General features: G+C 44.0%; 2 protein-coding genes across 2 annotated transcripts in view; one reads left to right on the top strand and one right to left on the bottom strand.

The window, feature by feature from the left end:
* The first annotated feature begins 1,826 nt into the window (after positions 1-1,826).
* smcr8b (Smith-Magenis syndrome chromosome region, candidate 8b) lies at positions 1,827-5,543 on the top strand. The gene is made up of 2 exons (XM_048247868.1): positions 1,827-3,421; positions 4,758-5,543. The coding sequence occupies exons 1-2, from the start codon at positions 1,827-1,829 to the stop codon at positions 5,134-5,136; spliced, it is 1,974 nt and encodes a 657-aa protein (XP_048103825.1). The 3' UTR covers positions 5,137-5,543.
* Positions 5,544-10,127: 4,584 nt separating this feature from the next.
* The window catches only part of zgc:112980 (uncharacterized protein LOC503706 homolog), a 34,564-nt gene continuing 26,361 nt past the window's right edge, over positions 10,128-18,330 (bottom strand). The window contains exons 12-17 of the mRNA XM_048247862.1: positions 18,272-18,330; positions 16,700-16,747; positions 16,389-16,498; positions 15,965-16,078; positions 15,555-15,603; positions 10,128-10,850 (exon numbers count right to left, since the gene is read on the bottom strand). The exon at positions 18,272-18,330 is cut by the window's right edge and continues 4 nt beyond it. Coding sequence (XP_048103819.1) covers positions 10,782-10,850; positions 15,555-15,603; positions 15,965-16,078; positions 16,389-16,498; positions 16,700-16,747; positions 18,272-18,330 — 449 coding nt within the window. The 3' untranslated portion in view covers positions 10,128-10,781. The remainder of the gene's footprint in view (positions 10,851-15,554; positions 15,604-15,964; positions 16,079-16,388; positions 16,499-16,699; positions 16,748-18,271) is intronic.

Below are 18,330 nucleotides of genomic sequence, written 5' to 3'. Positions count from 1 at the left end.
TTAGAGTGTGTGTGAGAATGTGGCCTTGTGCCATGAGCTTCAACTGCTTGCACAACCTGACCGTCTCAATGTCACAAATCTTAAAATAGGCTGCGCGTGCATGTGTGTGTGTGTGTGTGTAAGTGGTCAGGCAGTGTGTACGTGTTATGGAATGCAGGCACAGACTGTCCTGCCCTGGGAATGAAGAGAGATCAGTCTGATGAGAGAGAACCCCGGCGAGTGGTCTGTTTACATATTACAGGGTTAGCATAGCAGCTAGTCTTTAGTTATAGCCTATAGTTAGCATGTTGGCTGTTCTCTTTTTTTTATTTATTTCTGATTGTTGATCGTGTCGCGTGTGTGTGTGTGTGTGTGTGAGAGAGTTTGAGACTGTGTGTGTGTGAGAGAGAGAGAGAGAGTTTGAGACCTGTGTGTGTGTGTGTGTGTGTGTGTATGTGAGAGTGTGTGTGTTGGACCATGATTGGCTCCTCAGACATCTTGGCTCTGGCTCGTGGTCATGAGCAGTCGGACTCTAGGACCCAGCAGAGTAGCACGCTGCCCGATCACCTCTCCCTCCCACCCCTGCCCCGCCCTTGGCATCCTGGCCCCTCCCACAATGACTCTGTGCTACTTTGTGAGTTCAGACATGGCGCAAGTCCAGACATGGATCGGCCCAGGATCGGAACTGCAAGTCCAGACGTGGATCGTCCGGAGATCCGGATCGGAAGCGAGGTTGGCATGGAAACGGGACTGGAGCCGCGACTGCTCTTCATCACCCCAAAGCTCCGCCCAGATCTGGACTTGGTGCTCCGCCTCCTGAAAGATGGTTACCAGGCAACAAGGGGTGAAGGCTGGGACCAGAGTGACTCGTGGATGTTGCTAGGCGACGCGTGGTCGGGCGTGTTTGTGTACGCGCACTACGTGACGCTGGTGAATCCGCGGGCCCGCGGGAGGGTGTGGCCTTTTGCCATGGCTCTGGTGTCACATGACTCTGTGAAGCTGGTGAAGGAGATACAGGAGCTCAACAAGGCCTTCAGCCAGCTCTCACACACACTCAAGACTAAACACACACCCACACACCCACACACACCCTTCAGCCAGCTCTCACACACACTCAAGACTAAACACACACCCACACACCCACACACACCCTTCAGCCAGCTCTCACACACACTCAAGACTCAACACACACACCCACTCCATCACACAGACAGAGTGGTAGAAAACACACATAGAGCGTTGCACACAGAGATCGAGACTACAGGCATAAACGACACACACACACACCTACACACCCAGTCACACACGCACATAGACAACAACCAGAGAGGAGGAGAAGAGGAGAGAGAGAGAGGGGGAGAGGAGGGAGAGAGATGGAGAGAGAGAGGAGAGAGAGGGGTAGAGAGATGGAAAGAGAGAGAAGGAGAGAAAGAGGTAGAGAGATGGAGAGAGGAGAGAACGAGAGGGGAAGAGGAAGAGAGGTGGAGAGAGGAAGAAAGAGAGAGAGGGGAGGAGGAGGAGGTAGAGAAAGGAGAGAGGCAGAGGAGAGAAAGAGGAAAGAAGACATGGACAGAAAGAAAGAAAAGAGGGAGAGGCAGACAGAAGAAGAGATGGAGAGAAGAGAAGAAGAGGAGAGAAGAGAAGAAGAGATGGAGAGAAGAAGAAGAGGAGAGAAGAGAAGAAGAGATGGAGAGGAGAGAAGATGAGGAGGAGAGGAGAGAAGAAGAGATGGAGAGAAGAGAAGATGGAGGAGAGGAGAGAAGAAGAGATGGAGAGAAGAGAAGATGAGGAGGAGAGGAGAGAAGAAGAGATGGAGAGAAGAGAAGATGAGGAGGAGAGAAGAGAAGATGAGGGAGGAGAGGAGAGAAGATGTGGAGGAGAGGAATAGTCCAACTCTACCAGAAGGGGCGGAGTCTGCAGGATTGGGGGCGGGGCCAGTGTCCATGTCGGAGCTCTGTGATTGGCTCCTCTCCCAGCAGACCCTGGACTCGCTCTGTGCCATCCAGCTGCGTTTCCGGGATGACGCCAGCCTCCTGGCCCACCAGCGAGAGTGCGCCAGTCTCTTGCCCCGCCTCTCCACCACCAACTTCCTGTTTGAGGACCCGCCCCCTCGGCAGCAGCACACGTCTCCCAGCAACCCTCTCCATGATGACGATGTCGCCGACGTCTCCTGTGTGGAGGCAGTGCCAATCAAGCTGGAGGTGAGCCAATCACACGGCTCTCCCAGTGTCCATGTGACCACCCTGCCCACACAGGATGAGGAGGATGGCGTCTCCATGGAGACAGGCAGCAACAGCAGCGGCGACAGCATCGAGGTTCTGGCCACGGAGCGCTCCCTTAGAGACGACCCCGTCGCCATGGAGCGCTCCCTTAGAGATGACCCCATCGCCATGGAGACCAGCTGGGTCCCCGCTGTCCAGCAGCCCGTTGCCTTGGCGACCAGGTGGGGAGCGCAGCGCACGGACAGCCAGGACAGCAGCATTGAGGTGCTGAGCAGAGATCACAGCTTCCTGTGGGAGGACTTCAGGCCCGCTGACGGCCTGCCGCACGGCCTCATGGGAACTGTAGTCCAGGAGGAGGAGGAAGAGGAGGAGGATTGGCAAGGGGACGTGAGAACTGTAGTCCAGGAAGAAGAGGACTTAGCAGGGAATGTGGGCTCTTTCCAGGACAATGCAGAGCAGCAGAGGTTCATGGGTACTGTAGTCCAACACAATGCAGAGCAGCATGGGTTCATGGGTACTGTAGTCCAAGATAATGAAGAGCAGCATAGGTTCATGGGTACTGTAGTCCAAGATAATGAAGAGCAGCAGAGGTTCATGGGTACTGTAGTCCAAGATAATGCAGAGCAGCAGAGGTTCATGGGTACTGTAGTCCAACACAATGCAGAGCAGCAGAGGTTCATGGGTACTGTAGTCCAACACAATGCAGAGCAGCAGAGGTTCATGGGTACTGTAGTCCGAGAGTGTCGGTTTTCACTGTGCACACCAACAAAGCTGGATCTACATCTCCATGATGACATATCCCAGGAGGCGTGTCCGCTACATCTCCATGACGACATGTCCCAGGAGGTGTGTCCGCTAGCCAGACTCCTCCCACTCTGCCCTATTGGTCAAAAGGACAGAGACTCCGCCCTGCCCAGCTGTGCTTCCTGGCGTTGTGGGTGGAACAAGGGCAACGCTGCACTGGGATTGGTGCGGAGCTGGGGGCACGCCCACCACGCCGTGTTCAGCCTTCTGATTGGCCGACCACTGGTGGTGCTGGGAAGTGACGAGGAGAAGGTGCGGGGGCTCGTGCTCGCACTCGAGCTCTTCCTGCCCAACACACACACACGTGCACACACACACACCAACACACACACACACACACACAGAGTGCTGCCCTGGTGTTCCAGACCCATACAGATCACCGACCTCCTGGAGTTTGGCATCATAGGACTCAACAGGTACACACACACACACACACACACACACACCCGCACATGCACAGACAAACACATACACACACATGCACACACACAAAACACACAGGTCCACCGACACCCCCCCAACCTGATACATTCACTAAATCAGGAGGTGAAACCCCACACACACTAAATCAGGAGCTGAAACCCCACACACACTAAATCAGGAGCTGAAACCCCACTAAAACCCCACACACACTAAATCAGGAGCTGAAACCCCACACTAAATCAGGAGCTGAAACCCCACTAAAACCCCACACACACTAAATCAGGAGCTGAAACCCCACACACACTAAATCAGAAACCCCACACACACTAAATCAGGAGGTGAAACCCCACACAGACTAAATCAGGAGCTGAAACCCCACACACACTAAATAAGAGGTGAAACCCCACACACACACTAAATCAGGAGGTGAAACCCCACACACACTAAATCAGGAGGTGAAACCCCACACACACTAAATCAGGATGTAAAACCCCACTGAAACCCCACACACACACCAAATCAGGAGGTGAAACCCCACACACACTAAATCAGGAGGTGAAACCCCACACACACTACATCAGGAGGTGAAACCCCACACACACTACATCAGGAGGTGAAACCCCACACACACTAAATAAGAGGTGAAACCCCACACACACCAAATCAGGAGGTGAAACCCCACACACACTAAATCAGGAGTGAAACCCCACACACACTACATCAGGAGGTGAAACCCCACACACACTAAATCAGGAGGTGAAACCGCACACACACTAAATCAGGAGTGAAACCCCACACACACTAAATCAGGAGTGAAACCCCACACACTAAATCAGGAGCTGAAACACAAAAGCATTACAATATGGCTGCCGATAAGTGCCCAAAAAGCGTTACAATATGGCTGCCGATAAGTGCCCAAAAAGCGTTACAATATGGCTGCCGATAAGTGCGATAAGTGCCCAAAAAGCGTTACAATATGACTGCCGATAAGTGCGATAAGTGCCCAAAAAGCGTTACAATATGGCTGCCGATAAGTGCGATAAGTGCCCAAAAAGCGTTCCAATATGGCTGCCGATAAGTGCCCAAAAAGCATTACAATATGGCTGCCGATAAGTGCGATAAGTGCCCAAAAAGCGTTACAATATGACTGCCGATAAGTGCGATAAGTGCCCAAAAAGCGTTACAATATGGCTGCCGATAAGTGCGATAAGTGCCCAAAAAGCGTTCCAATATGGCTGCCGATAAGTGCCCAAAAAGCGTTACAATATGGCTGCCGAGTGGAGGAACTGATCCGGGCCCTGTTTGTGTGTGTGTGTGTTCTTGTTCCAGAAGGTCCTGCCAGTCCTCTCCCAGCATGCCGTTGTGCCTGCAACGCTACGCTCGTTACCTCAGCATTCTGGACGCCGATCACATGACCCTCCGATGCCCCGCCTACCACGGCGCTCTGATTGGTCCGCTGACCAAGCCCCAATCACAGCTCAGAGAAGGCGGGACTTACGCTCTGCTGGTGCAGAGCGCTCTAACGCGATTGGCTGCTCGAGCGTTCCATCACGTGTTCACAGGCCATGAGGCGGAGCCGTCTCCCAGGGCTACGGATGACGTCAGGATCCTGGAGTTCCTGTGTGACATCATCAAGCTGCGCCTCACACACCACACCCCCTCCAGTGTTCTCCGATTCAGCTACCAGCCGTGCACACTTTTCAGATAAACACACACACACAATTTAGATAACACACACACACACACACACACACACTATTCAGATAAACACACACACACAAACACACTATTCAGATAAACACACACACACACACACTATTTAAATAAACACACACACACTTTTCAGATAAACACACACACACACTATTCAGCTACCAGCCGTGGACATTTCAGATAAAAACAAACTGTTGTAAACACAACACAACAGAAACAAACTGTTGTATTCTGCAACTAAATAACTTTGAAACACACAGGAATTGAGAAACTACAGTATGAAAAATAAAGAGTTTATTAAAGAATTGAGACCTGTGTGAAAATAAAAACTTTATTAAAGAATTGAGACCTGTGTGAAAATAAACACTGTATTAAAATAAAGACTTTATTAAAGAATTGAAACCTGCATAAAAATAAAGACTTTATTAAAGAATTGAGACCTGTATAAAAAAGACTGTATTAAAGAACTAGAAATGCAATTCCAAGGAATTACCAGTGCATGAAAATACTAAAGTTGTGATGTAAAATAACATGTATAGTTAAAACAGATAATACAGAGATGGTTACTACGGTGATGCTAGGATAGACATGGTGGTTGCATAGCTTAATAAAAGTTGATAGTTTAAAAGTAGACTGTTTAAAAGCTGAATGTAGATAGTTTAAAAGTTGTTGATAGACAGTAGATAGTTTAAAAGTTGTTGATAGACAGCTAGTTTAAAAGTAGACTGTTTAAAAGTTGAAGGTAAATAGTTTAAAAGTTGTTGACAGACTGGAAGTTTAATGAATGTTGATATTCAAATAGTTTAATGGCTGTGTATAGGTAGATATTTGACGATAACTGAAAGTTGGAATGGCTCTAATGTTTGCTAGCAGTTATGCTAAGATTTTTAACTATGCTAACCATGTTACTTAGCTAATGTTTTATAGCAGTGTTAGCAATGTTAACATGCTAACCATGTTACTTAGCTAACTTAACTAACGTTTTCTAACAGTTTTGCTAAACATGCTAACTATGCTAGCAATACTACTTAGCTAACTTAACTAATGTTTTCTATCAGTTTTGTTAAACATACTATAACTATGCTAGCAATGCTAACATGCTAACTATGTTAACCATGTGACTTAGCTAACCTAGATTATCATTTTTAGTAGTTATGTTAACTATGCTAACTAGAATGCTAACAATGTTAACATTCTAACTATGCTAATTTATTAAAGAATTAAGACCAGTGTGAAAATAAAGACTATTAAACCCGCTTCCCGCTACTACCACGAGTACCGGGAAGCGGGCGCTATGGTGTTTACCGAGACCTGGTTGCATTCGGATATCGCTGACTCCCTGGTGGAAGTGGACGGATTCTCACTTTTCCGGGCGGACAGAACATCAGCCTCAGGGAAAAGCAGAGGCGGAGGTATTGGGGTCTATGTGAACGATAAATGGTGTCGACAGGTTACGGTGAGAGCAACGGTATGTACTCCTGACACTGAACTCCTCTGCCTATCCTTGAGGCCCTGGTACTTACCGAGGGAGTTTGGGAATATTATCCTATGTGCGGCCTACATCCCCCCCAGCGCGAACGCAGCAAGGGCTGCGCGTCTTACAGCTGACTGTATACACGATCAGCTGCAACGTACACCGGGTGCGCCGGTCTTCATTCTGGGTGATTTTAATCACTGTAAATTGGAACCATTATTACCGGGCTATGAACAATATGTGAAATGTGCTACACGCGATAAGAGCATACTAGATAAATGCTATGGTAATGTGAAAAATGCCTACACTGCCACTCTGAAGCCTCCCATAGCCAACTCGGACCACAATACTGTTCATTTACTGTCTTCTTACAAAACTGTTTTAAAAACTCCAAGCCAAAGACAAAACGAGTGTCTGTGTGGTCTAACGACAGTATTGAGACTCTAAAAGGCTGTTTTCTCAGTACAGACTGGAGCATATTTCACAGCCAGGACCTTGACTTTGCAACAGAGGCAATAACAGATTATATTAATTTCTGTACTGAAAATGTTGTCACCAAAAGGATGTTGTCATATACCGAATAACAAACCTTACATTACTAGGCAAATTAAAGACTGTATCAACAGAAAGAAAATTGCTTTTTAAAACTCATGATAAGGCTGCACTTAGACTAGCACAGAAAGAACTTAACCAGCAACTGCATGTGGCCAGGAGTAAACAGAAAGAACTTTTAGAACTTAATTTTAATACTTCAGACACTAAGAGAGTCTGGGATTCCATGAAGGCTATTACAAACATGAACCCTTCTAAAAAGCACTTTATATCCTTGATGACTCCAAAGTGGCCAATGACTTAAATCATTTTTATTTAAGATTTGAGACACAGGACTTCTCTGAGAAGTGTAACAAGGGAGCTGGACTCCCCTACCTCCCATTGATAGTGTGACGATAGATTGTGGATTGATCCACAACACATCCGAACCTATTTCGCACATTCTATTTAAAAAGGCTGCAGGGCCAGATGGGATCTCACCATTTTGTTAAAAAACATTGGCACAGGAGCTAACTGCAGCTTGGTGTCCTGTTTTCCAACAGTCTATAGACACTCACACAGTCCCTGCCCTGTGGAAACGCTCCATGATCATCCCGGTGCCCAAGAAGGCAAATCCCACTGAAAACAATGACTTTGGGCCCATAGCATTAACATCAGTTGTGATGAAATGCTTTGAGAAGTACATAATTAACAGGCTGAAAATAGACGATATGGTAAATTAGATCCACTTCAACGGGCTTACAAACGCTGGCGATGGACTGATGATGCTACTTCCTCCATCATGCATCTTGTTTTAAAACACCTTGAAGACAAGTCATCCTATGCCCGATTACTTTTTATTGATTTCAGTTCCGCTTTCAATACTCTCCAGCCCTACTGTACCTATTAATCCAGAAATTGAAAGTGTTGGACGTTAATCCATCACTTATACGGTGGTTTCATTCTTTCCTGACTAGCAGGACACAGCAGGTCAGGGTCAACTCCAGTCTATCCCAAATTAAAGTTATTAGTACTGGGGCACCACAAGGATGTGTGAGTTCACCAGTCCTTTTTACTCTGTACACTAATGATTGCTCATCTAAGCACCCTGGGAACTACATCTTTAAATACTCAGACGACTCAACAATTCTATGCTTACTTCAACAAAATGATGACCTGGACATCTATCATTCAGAAGTAAGGCAGTTTGTTGATTGGTGTGACTCCAACCACCTTATTCTAAATGTTAAAAAGACTGAGGAAATCATTTTTGACCCAAAGTCAGTCGGTAATCACAACCCAGTAACTATACACCAGCAACCAATCAAACAGGTACAATCATACAAATATCTTGGTGTTTATATAGATAGCTCCCTAACATGGAACACTCACATTGACTTGTTATGTTCCCGCCTGCATCAAAGAGTCCACTTCCTGCGGCGGTTGCGTTTGTATGGAGTTGACCAAAAAATTATGATATTGTTCTATCAGGCAGTTTTGGAAAGCATTATTAGATATGGCATAACCACTTGGTTTGGGAACCTTTCTGTTGCATTAAAATTAAAGCTGAACTATCTAGTCCACACAGCCATGAAAGTCATTGGTCTGAAGCGGTAGAACAACCCTCAGTCTATTTTTGATCAATGTGTGTTAAAGCAAGCAGACAGAATTCTTTCTGATCCCTCTCATGTCCTGCATGCACAATATGAGTTGCTGCCATCAGGCAGGCATTTCAGAGTCCCCCACTGCAGACTGAATAGATTCAGAAACTCCTTTATCCCCATATCAATAACACTCCTTAACAAACACCGCAAATAAGCGCCTCAGTCATCAGGTTCAGCAAGAGGTTTTATTTGTTTTTATTACTTTATTTATTTAATTCTACTGTCTGTTATTAGCCTTTTATGTCTATGTCTGTGTGTCTGTATTGGGTCAGAACTTCTGAGAAGTCCAAGACAAATTTTCCCAAGGGGATAATAAAGAATCTATCTATCTATCTATCTATCTATCTATCTATCTATCTATCTATCTATCTATCTAATTATGTGACTTAGCTAACCTAGCTAATCATTTTTAACAGTTATGCTAATTAGCATGCTAACAATGCTAACTATGCTAACCATGTTACTTAGCTAACTTAACATTTTTAGCAAAACTGCTAAAAATGATTAGCTAACTAACATGCTAACTAGCTACAGTGGGTAGGAGTCATAGTTGATGACAAGTAACAGTTACAATGGCTGAACAGTTAAAAAGTTCAGTAGTTTAAAGGGTTAAATTGTTTAATAGTGAAATATTGTAGTGAGGACTTTTATTTTGAAACAGGTTTTGGCAGAGGAAGCAGTTGAACAGGATGTGTAGTCTTAATACGGCCAGTTTGTATGCTTAAAGACTGGCAGTTGATCCAGGTGGCCTGAACACCTGCCATAGGATTCTAGTTGCTTAACGCCGTGTATGATGTCAATCGGCAATGTTAAGTCTATGGGGATTTTTAAAAAGTTTTTCTTTAATAGTTTAAAAAGTATAAAAGTTTCAAAGTTGAAAAAGACATAGCAACCTGATCTGTTTGAAGACCTACGTTACAAAAGTTTGAATGAAGTTTCTAAGTTAAACTGTTCAAGAGAAATTGCGTACGGAAAAAGTGGTAAGCGGAATAATAATAAGAAGTTGTTGAAGTTCAGGAAGAACAGTACAGTGCATTTTCATGCACTATAATAATAAGAAGAAGTTGCCTAGGAAGAACAGTACAGTGCATTTTCATGCACTATAATAATAAGAAGTTGCCTAGGAAGAACAGTACAGTGCATTTTCATGCACTGTAATTGAGACCTGTATGAAAATAAAGACTGTATTCAAAATTTGAGACCTGTATGAAAATAAAGACTGTATTAAAGAATTGGAACAGGTACAATAGTCACAACAATAGACTTTGTCATCGTCTTGCTATTTGCTTAGCCAGGTACAACAGTCATAACATCGTCTTGATAGATAAATACTTTATTGATCCCCAAGGGGAAATTCAAGCGTTCGTCTTGCTATTTGCAAGGTACAATAGTCCACAACATCGTCTTGCTATTTGCTTAGCCAGGTACAATAGTCATTGCATTCCCATGATATTAGGTTACAAAAATAAAATATTTGCATGATAAACCACGCCCACCCACGTCAAGTGTGTGTATCTGTGTGTGTTTGTGTGTGTATGTGTGTGTGTGTGTGTGTGTGTGTGTGTGTGTGTGTGTGTGTGTGTATATGTGTGTGTCAGGGTTAAATGTAATTGAGGTAAAACTCATAAGGGCACATGGATATTGCACAAATAATTTTATTCCAACAGAGAGTTAACAACATTCACTAAATAAAATGTACAGGATATATACTTAAACAATCACAGCGTTAACAACATCTACTAAATAAAATGTACAGGATGGATATATATACTTTAAACAATTTAACTCTTTGTACAACATAAACAATCCTGTTTTCATTATTGAAATTTAAACATCCTAACAATGAAATGGGAACTGGAAAGTATAGGAAGCAGGTGTGTGTGTGTGTGTGTGTGTGCATGTGTGTGCGCATGTGTGTGTGTGTGTGTGTGTGTGTGTTTGTGTGTGTGTGTGCATGTGTGTGTGAGTGTTTTAATAGGTAGCCCAAGCTGCTTTCATCCTCTGCAGTATGTTGTACTTGTCAGGACTTAAATCAGCTCTCTGGGGAGATACAGGGTAGAGGGGGCAGACAGTTTCGGTTAACCCAATCTAATGTGCAGAAGCTAACACACTAATGTACAGAAGCTAATAGACACTAATGTACAGAAGCTAACAGACTAATGTACAGAAGCTAATAGACAGAAGCTAACACACTAATGTACAGAAGCTAGTAGACACTAATGTACAGAAGCTAATACACTAATGTGCAGAAGCTAGTAGACACTAATGTACAGAAGCTAACACACTAATGTCCAGAAGCTAACACACTAATGTACAGAAGCTAGTAGACACTAATGTACAGAAGCTAACACACTAATGTGCAGAAGCTAACACACTAATGTACAGAAGCTAGTAGACACTAATGTACAGAAGCTAACATACTAATGTGCATAAGATAACACACTAATGTACAGAAGCTAATAGACACTAATGTGCAGAAGCTAACACACTAATGTACAGAAGCGTATAGACACTAATGTGCAGAAGCTAACACACTAATGTACAGAAGCTAATAGAAGCTAATAGACACTAATGTACAGAAGCTAATAGACACTAATGTGCAGAAGCTACAGTGGGTCCCCGTTAAGTTTGGACGGGTTCCTTCATGAATCACGACCCCATTTTCTCAGCAGAAATGGCACAAACTGCAGCAGTTGACACAAACAACCACAAAGGTGTCACGGTGTGCCACTACTATTTTTGATGCGACTGACTTACTGCTTCCATGACGGGCGGGGGCACGGAACTTAAATTGATCCGCGGTAGTTTAAGCTTACACTTGACAAAACATTCTAATATATGAAATGTAGATGCAATTGTTGTAAAATGGTGCAGCTCCTTTTAAGAAAGCACCGTGTGCAGGGATGGAGAGAGAAAGCGAGAGGGGATAGGCCTACAGTATGTGTGTTAGAACTAGCGTGTGGAAAAAGTACGTGCTGTTGAGACTGGAGTGAGTCATATTCAAAATAATGCAAAAAAAAGTAGTTATCCTCATTCATTGCAACCAAAGCATGCCTGCTTGCCCCGACGTTCAAACGAAAAATATATCAAAGCACCTTTTGCGTTTGAATGTAGCACGTAAAATTTTTTTGAAACAGCTGGACAAATGATTTAGCTAATTTATTATATAACCTGTACACCAGCAATTGTTGAACATTTACCTGTACAAATTACATTGACAGTAGCCCAGCCTAACAGCATGTTGTAGGCCTACTGTAGAAATTTCACTTAAATTGCAACACCCAACATGCCTGCTTGCCAGCGTTCAAAGCGACAACTAAAAAGATAATAAAAAACAACAAAGAGGGTTGAGTCTGAATGACACTGAGTTTTTAGACAGAGTTTTTTGTAGTTAAGAAATATTTTAGGTATAAAAAATAGTCATTCTTCAATCTCCTTCACTGGCGCCTATGGAAAAGGCTTAACGTCCCAAAACAACGATCAATGATCATCAAATTTCTCTCTCACATTGCTCCTCATAACCATCTATAAAAAAAGTGTTTTTTCTTTTTCTTTTTTGAGCACATCCAAATCCCAGGACATAACGCACTGGACCTTATAATAGGCTCGAGATATAATTCCAAAGGGGCAGATAGGGGCCACTGCATAAAACTTAAAAAAGATGAAGCTTTCCGAACTTTGAAATTGCGATCAGTGACTGGCATCGGTGAACGAAAAGCTTTTGAGAAGTTGAACAGGCTATTAAAAACTATTTCGCACACCTCCATGTCACAGGAGACTGGGCTCTCCCTTCTATGAAAAAAAGACATTAGGCTACCTGCAAACTGGCTATGATTTCATTGCTCAGTTTGCGGCAAAGCAAGAAAATGTTTTTTTCCTGAGTCAGGATATGGCGAGTCAGTGTCATTTATTTGTCCAATGTTAGCCTATAGATACAGACCAGTACATCTTATCAATAGTTTGAATGTCGTGTGTGTTTCTGCTCATTGACAAATACCGTTCAGCACAATGATTCATGCCCAATTAATTCCCCTGTTAAAGTGTTAGCCTTTGTTACACTATTTGGTTTTGTGATGTAGCCTCTGATAAACACCATATGGCAAAATATGTGACTCAGCTAATGTTATAGGCTATACAATTGAATTTCCCCCTCTTAAAGGCAAGCTGGTGTAGCTTATTAGACTAGGCTACTATTAAAATACACCCGGTAGCCTTGGCTATGTGTAAAGTAGCTATCGCGTGATTTCATGTACATAAGTGAAAAGGGCCTTGCATCTGTCAAGTTCGACTGGGGCCTCGCATCCCCCACACGGCCCTGCAGCTCCTCCTAAGACAGCGAGGAAAAAAAAAGTTAAAATCTGCGATAAACCGGGGAAAAGTTGACAGGTTTGTTTTGGTCCGGTGATTATTTGTAAAATTATTGCAAGCGACAGCCTTTTCAAGGCATTTCAAAGGAAGAAGTCATAGCATGCAAGCTCCCAAATTGACCCAGTAGCCTACAGAAGGCATCAATAAATTGTTGGGACTGGGGAGGGTCATGCGTTTTTCTCAATCACTTTGGAGGGTCATAGAAAAAATTCTTGCTGGCGAGGGAGGGTCCACGTCTTTTTGATTCGCGGCTCCCAAAACTCCTCCGGTAGCCCCTTAATTAAATAAAATAGCGAACAGTCCCTAATTGATTAATAGCCTAGAACTACACCAGCAATTGTTGAACATTGACCTGTACAGGACGGTTGACAGTAGCCCAGGCTAACAAGCAAATGTTGCAAAATACATCAAAAGATGCAATTAATCAGAAATAAATAATGTAATCTGCATAACTTTATTTAACAAACTGCAAGCAACAAGAGCATTGAGTTAAGCTGTAAAGGCCAAACCAAGAGCAAAGCCTATCTGTTAAGGCGGTCGATGGGCTATATAGCGAGCTGTGTGCCTGGAAAGGCGATAGATGGCGGCTCTGGTCATCCATACCCTCCCCACTTCCTGTAGCCTACCATTATGAAGGCCTGTAGCCTAAAGCGACTTCGTTGCCGTTTTGTGACATTAAGCTTTTTCGCGTTAAGCCCCCTCCCCATCCCCTTATTTCACAAGCAAGTGGGGGAGTAGCGGGGCCTAAAGTAACACTTTTTGGTAGACAAAGGAGGGTTCTCCGCGCTTCTGTCGTTTGGCCACAATCGTTGCAACCAGGCCAGGACAGATATTTTAGAGAGGGAGAGCGGCCGGTGCAGCTCAGATGTCTTCTTAATTTTCTTTATTCTTTAGTAAAGGTGCAGAACATTATTAAACTTTGACTAACATTTCGATGTGCGGAGATGTTTTGACTAACGAACATCGAAGCGTTGGTAGGATTTAATAATGTTAAGAGAACATCATGAGCTGCAGCGTCTCTCTCCTTCTAACACTTTTTTGGCTTTGGCTAAATATTTCAAAAAATCATTTGAGTTTCACTAGTCACATGTTTTAACAAGCAACACTTGTTATTGAACTAATAACAGGCGTGTGTCGAAAATTGACTTTATTTTCCATGGAGATAACATATGCAGAGTCTAACCAAGGTCAATCTTGCCAAAAAGCCCTCAAACCTGAAAACACATGAGGCAAAAGTGCAAAACATCACAAAACTAACTAAACTAACAGCGCATTTTTGTATTGCAATCATTGTAGCCTACAGTTGTAACAGCGTAACAGTCATTTTACTCCCCGGATCGCTCATTATAAGAGCGTTTAGCGTGTCCCAAAGACAGCTATCAATTAATCACCAAAGCGTCTTATAAACAAGTATTGCCAGGGCAACACCTTGCAAAAAATGATAAAAATAGGCCCTAGGCCTTTCGCCATGGCTCTGCTCCTGCCTAGATTGAACTAAGAACTGCCTGAAAAGTTGCAGACCTGTTCTCAAATCACGTGTTCATTAAATCGTGCACTTTCGACCGTCGAACAACTATCTGCTTCGAGTAGGCCTATTAGGTAGGACTGTAGCCTACACTGGTTGCTGTGGCAATGTCTTGAGTGGCGAATTAGTTTTTTTTCTTTGTCATATGAATGCTGTCATTTTGTTAACATTACTGTTAAGGGAGATGCTGTAGAGGCAAAGTCTATATTTCAACCTCGTTAGTGTAGTAAAAGAAATCAGAACTATTCACAAGGTTTCTGGGCAGCATATTTATGTTCTGTTAGCAAAGCGAACTTCTCATGACTACAAACAAAGTAGCCTACTGCCAGCTGACGAAGCTCTCATTTTAAAAACATTACTGAGAGACAGACACTGTACAATCAAAAGAAATCTTGCCCTGAATCCAAAACTATGTTTAACATTATGTATAAGGCTTAGGCTACAGTGGACTGGCATTTGCAGGGGCTGCTAAAAACACAGAGAAACGCACTGAAAACTCGGTAATCACAGCCCTTGCTGTCGAATCGCCCGTCTGGTTCGACCGTGGAACTCCACACGGACTATGCTGCCCCTGGCGGCTGCGGGTTGTACCCATTTCACCATTCACCATGATGCATTGAATGAAGTGTGAATTTTTAACTGGGACCCACTGTAATACACTAATGTAACGAAGCTAACACACTAATGTACAGAAGCTAATAGACACTAATGTACAGAAGCTAACACACTAATGTACAGAAGCTAACACACTAATGTACAGAAGCTAATAGACACTAATGTACAGAAGCTAGTAGCCACTAATGTATGGAACATGTATGCCCACACAGGGAAACACACACACACACACTTACCCAATGCTCAAGTGTTTGCCTGAGAGTATACTGCCAGGGAAAAGAAGACCTGGAGAAAGTACACAAACAAAACTCATTAGAGCTAAAGTTACTTCATCATTTATTAATAGTTAGAGGTAACATGTGAAGACCTAGAAAGCATATGAATAAAACTCATTAGAGTTAATTCATTATTAATTAATAGCTATTTAAATCCAGAGGTAACATGAGAAGACCTAGAGAAAATATATGAATAAAACTCATTAGTTAGTGTTAATTCATTATCAATTAATAGTTAATCATGTTAGAGAAAGTATACATATAAAACTCATTAGAGTTAATTACTTACAGAGGTAAAAGGTGTGTGTGTGTGTGTGTGTGTGTGTGTGTGTGTGGAATTAACAGGAAGGTGTGTGTGACTGCGGTCTTACTCGTTCCAATTGGCCAAAAGCAAATTGGTGTTCAGTGGAATCTGACATTCTCCATCCAGGAAGAACAGACACAGGAAGTCAGAGATGAAGACATTCTCATCTGCACTCAGTTTCCTACACACACACACCAACACACACACACACCAACACACACACACACACAAACACACAGAGACTTAAAAGGCTGTGCAGAGAGGAGAATCTGTGGACCTAATTGTTTGTGTTTGTGTGTTTGTTTACTGGTTGTGTGTTTGTTTACTAAGGGTGGGGTTTGTTTGTTTGTTTGTTTACTACGTGTGGGGTTTGTTTGTTTACTGAGGGTGGGGCTGCAGCAGAGTGGGGATGTTTGTTTGTTTGTTTACTGAGGGTGGGTTTGTTTGTTTGTTTACTAAGTGTAGGGTTGTTTGTTTGTTTGTTTGTTTACTGAGGGTGGGGCTGCAGCAGCTCCTCTAGAGTGGCAGAGAACAGAAACCGAAGAGACGGAGCATCAGACGACAGACGCTGATACAACCACTGGAGAGCCCACACGTTCACCTGCAACACACACACACACACATTAAACACACACACACACACACACACACACACACACACATTAAACACACACACAGACGACAGACGCTGATACAACCACTGGAGAGCCCACACGTTCACCTGCACACACACTGCGTTCATAAACAACTGACACACACACACACACACACACACACACACACACACACATTAAACACACACATCAGACGACAGACGCTGATACAACCACTGGAGAGCCCACACGTTCACCTGCAACACACACACACACACACACACACACACACACACATACATTAAAACACACACACATTAAACACACACACACACACACACATTAAACACACACACACACACACGCACATTAAACAAACACACACGCACACATTAAGGCCACACACACATTAAACACACACACATTAAACACACATTAAAACACACACACACACATTAAAACACACACACACACACATTAAACACACACACACACACATTAAACACATACACACACACACATTACACACACACACACATTAAACACACACACACACGCATTAAACACACACACACACACACACATTAACACACACACACACACAGTGAAGGGTAACACACATACATTAAACACACACACACACGCATTAAACACGCACATCAGGTGACAGGCGGCTGATGCAACCACTGGAGGCCCACCGTTCACCTGCAGCACACACACACGCGCATTAAACACACTCACGCATTAAAACCTGAACACAGACAGACACGCACATTAAACACACACACACATTAAACACACACACACACATATTAAACACACACACACAGACAGACAGGACCGGACAGACGGACAGACAGACAGACAGACACACACACACACGCACGCATTAAACGCACACATCAGGCTGGTCTGACCCAGGTGGAGAGCCCACACGTTCACCTGCAACACACACACACACACATTAAACACACACACACACACACATTAAAACACACACATCAGGCTGACAGGCGGCTGATACAGCCACTGGGGCCCACCCGTTCAGCACACACACACACACACACACGGTAAACACACACACACACACACACATTAAACACACATCAGGCGACGGGCGGCTGGTACACCAGGTGGGCGTACACCGTTCGCCTGCAGCACGCACACACACACGGTTAAACACACGCATTAAACACACACACACACATTAAAGCACACACACACACAGACGCAGACACACACACACACACACACACACAGACGTTAAACACACACACAGAGACGCAGACACACACATTAAAAACAACCACTGGAGCGCCCACACGTTCACCTGCAACATATACACACACACACACACACACACACACACACATTAAACACACACACACAAAGCACACACACAAACGCACACACGTTAAACCCCATCAGGCGACAGGCGGATACAGCCACTGGAGAGCCCTGCGTTCACCTGCAGCACACACACACACACACATTAAAACACACACTCACACATTAACACGCACGCACACAGGCCTTGACACACACACACACTGGACGTTAAACACACACAGGGGCCGGACACACACATTAAAAACAACCACTGGACTGCGTTCACCTGCAAATATACACACACACACACACACACACAATAAACACACACACATCACGGCGCATTAAACACACTGGAGTGCCCACACGTTCACCTGCAACACACACACACACTGGAAAAGTCTTACCCTATGCGGGGGAACATTGAGGGCAGGGGCTTAGCCCTGCTTTGCTGATCGTTTGACTAAAAAAAAGCCTCCGTCACCAATAGGAGAAAGAGCCTGTCTGGGGT

This window comes from Alosa alosa, chromosome 7, assembly GCF_017589495.1.
Source record: "Alosa alosa isolate M-15738 ecotype Scorff River chromosome 7, AALO_Geno_1.1, whole genome shotgun sequence".
Classification (NCBI taxonomy): domain Eukaryota; kingdom Metazoa; phylum Chordata; class Actinopteri; order Clupeiformes; family Clupeidae; genus Alosa; species Alosa alosa.
This window is presented reverse-complemented; position numbering and strand designations above follow the sequence as displayed.

Excerpts from the sequence above, each read along its gene's own strand:
- smcr8b (XM_048247868.1), top strand. The coding sequence starts at position 1,827 with ATGAGGGAGGAGAGGAGAGAAGATGTGGAGGAGAGGAATAGTCCAACT. Across the intron at positions 3,422-4,757 it reads GGCATCATAGGACTCAACAG|AAGGTCCTGCCAGTCCTCTC; the intron begins GTACACACACAC and ends TTCTTGTTCCAG.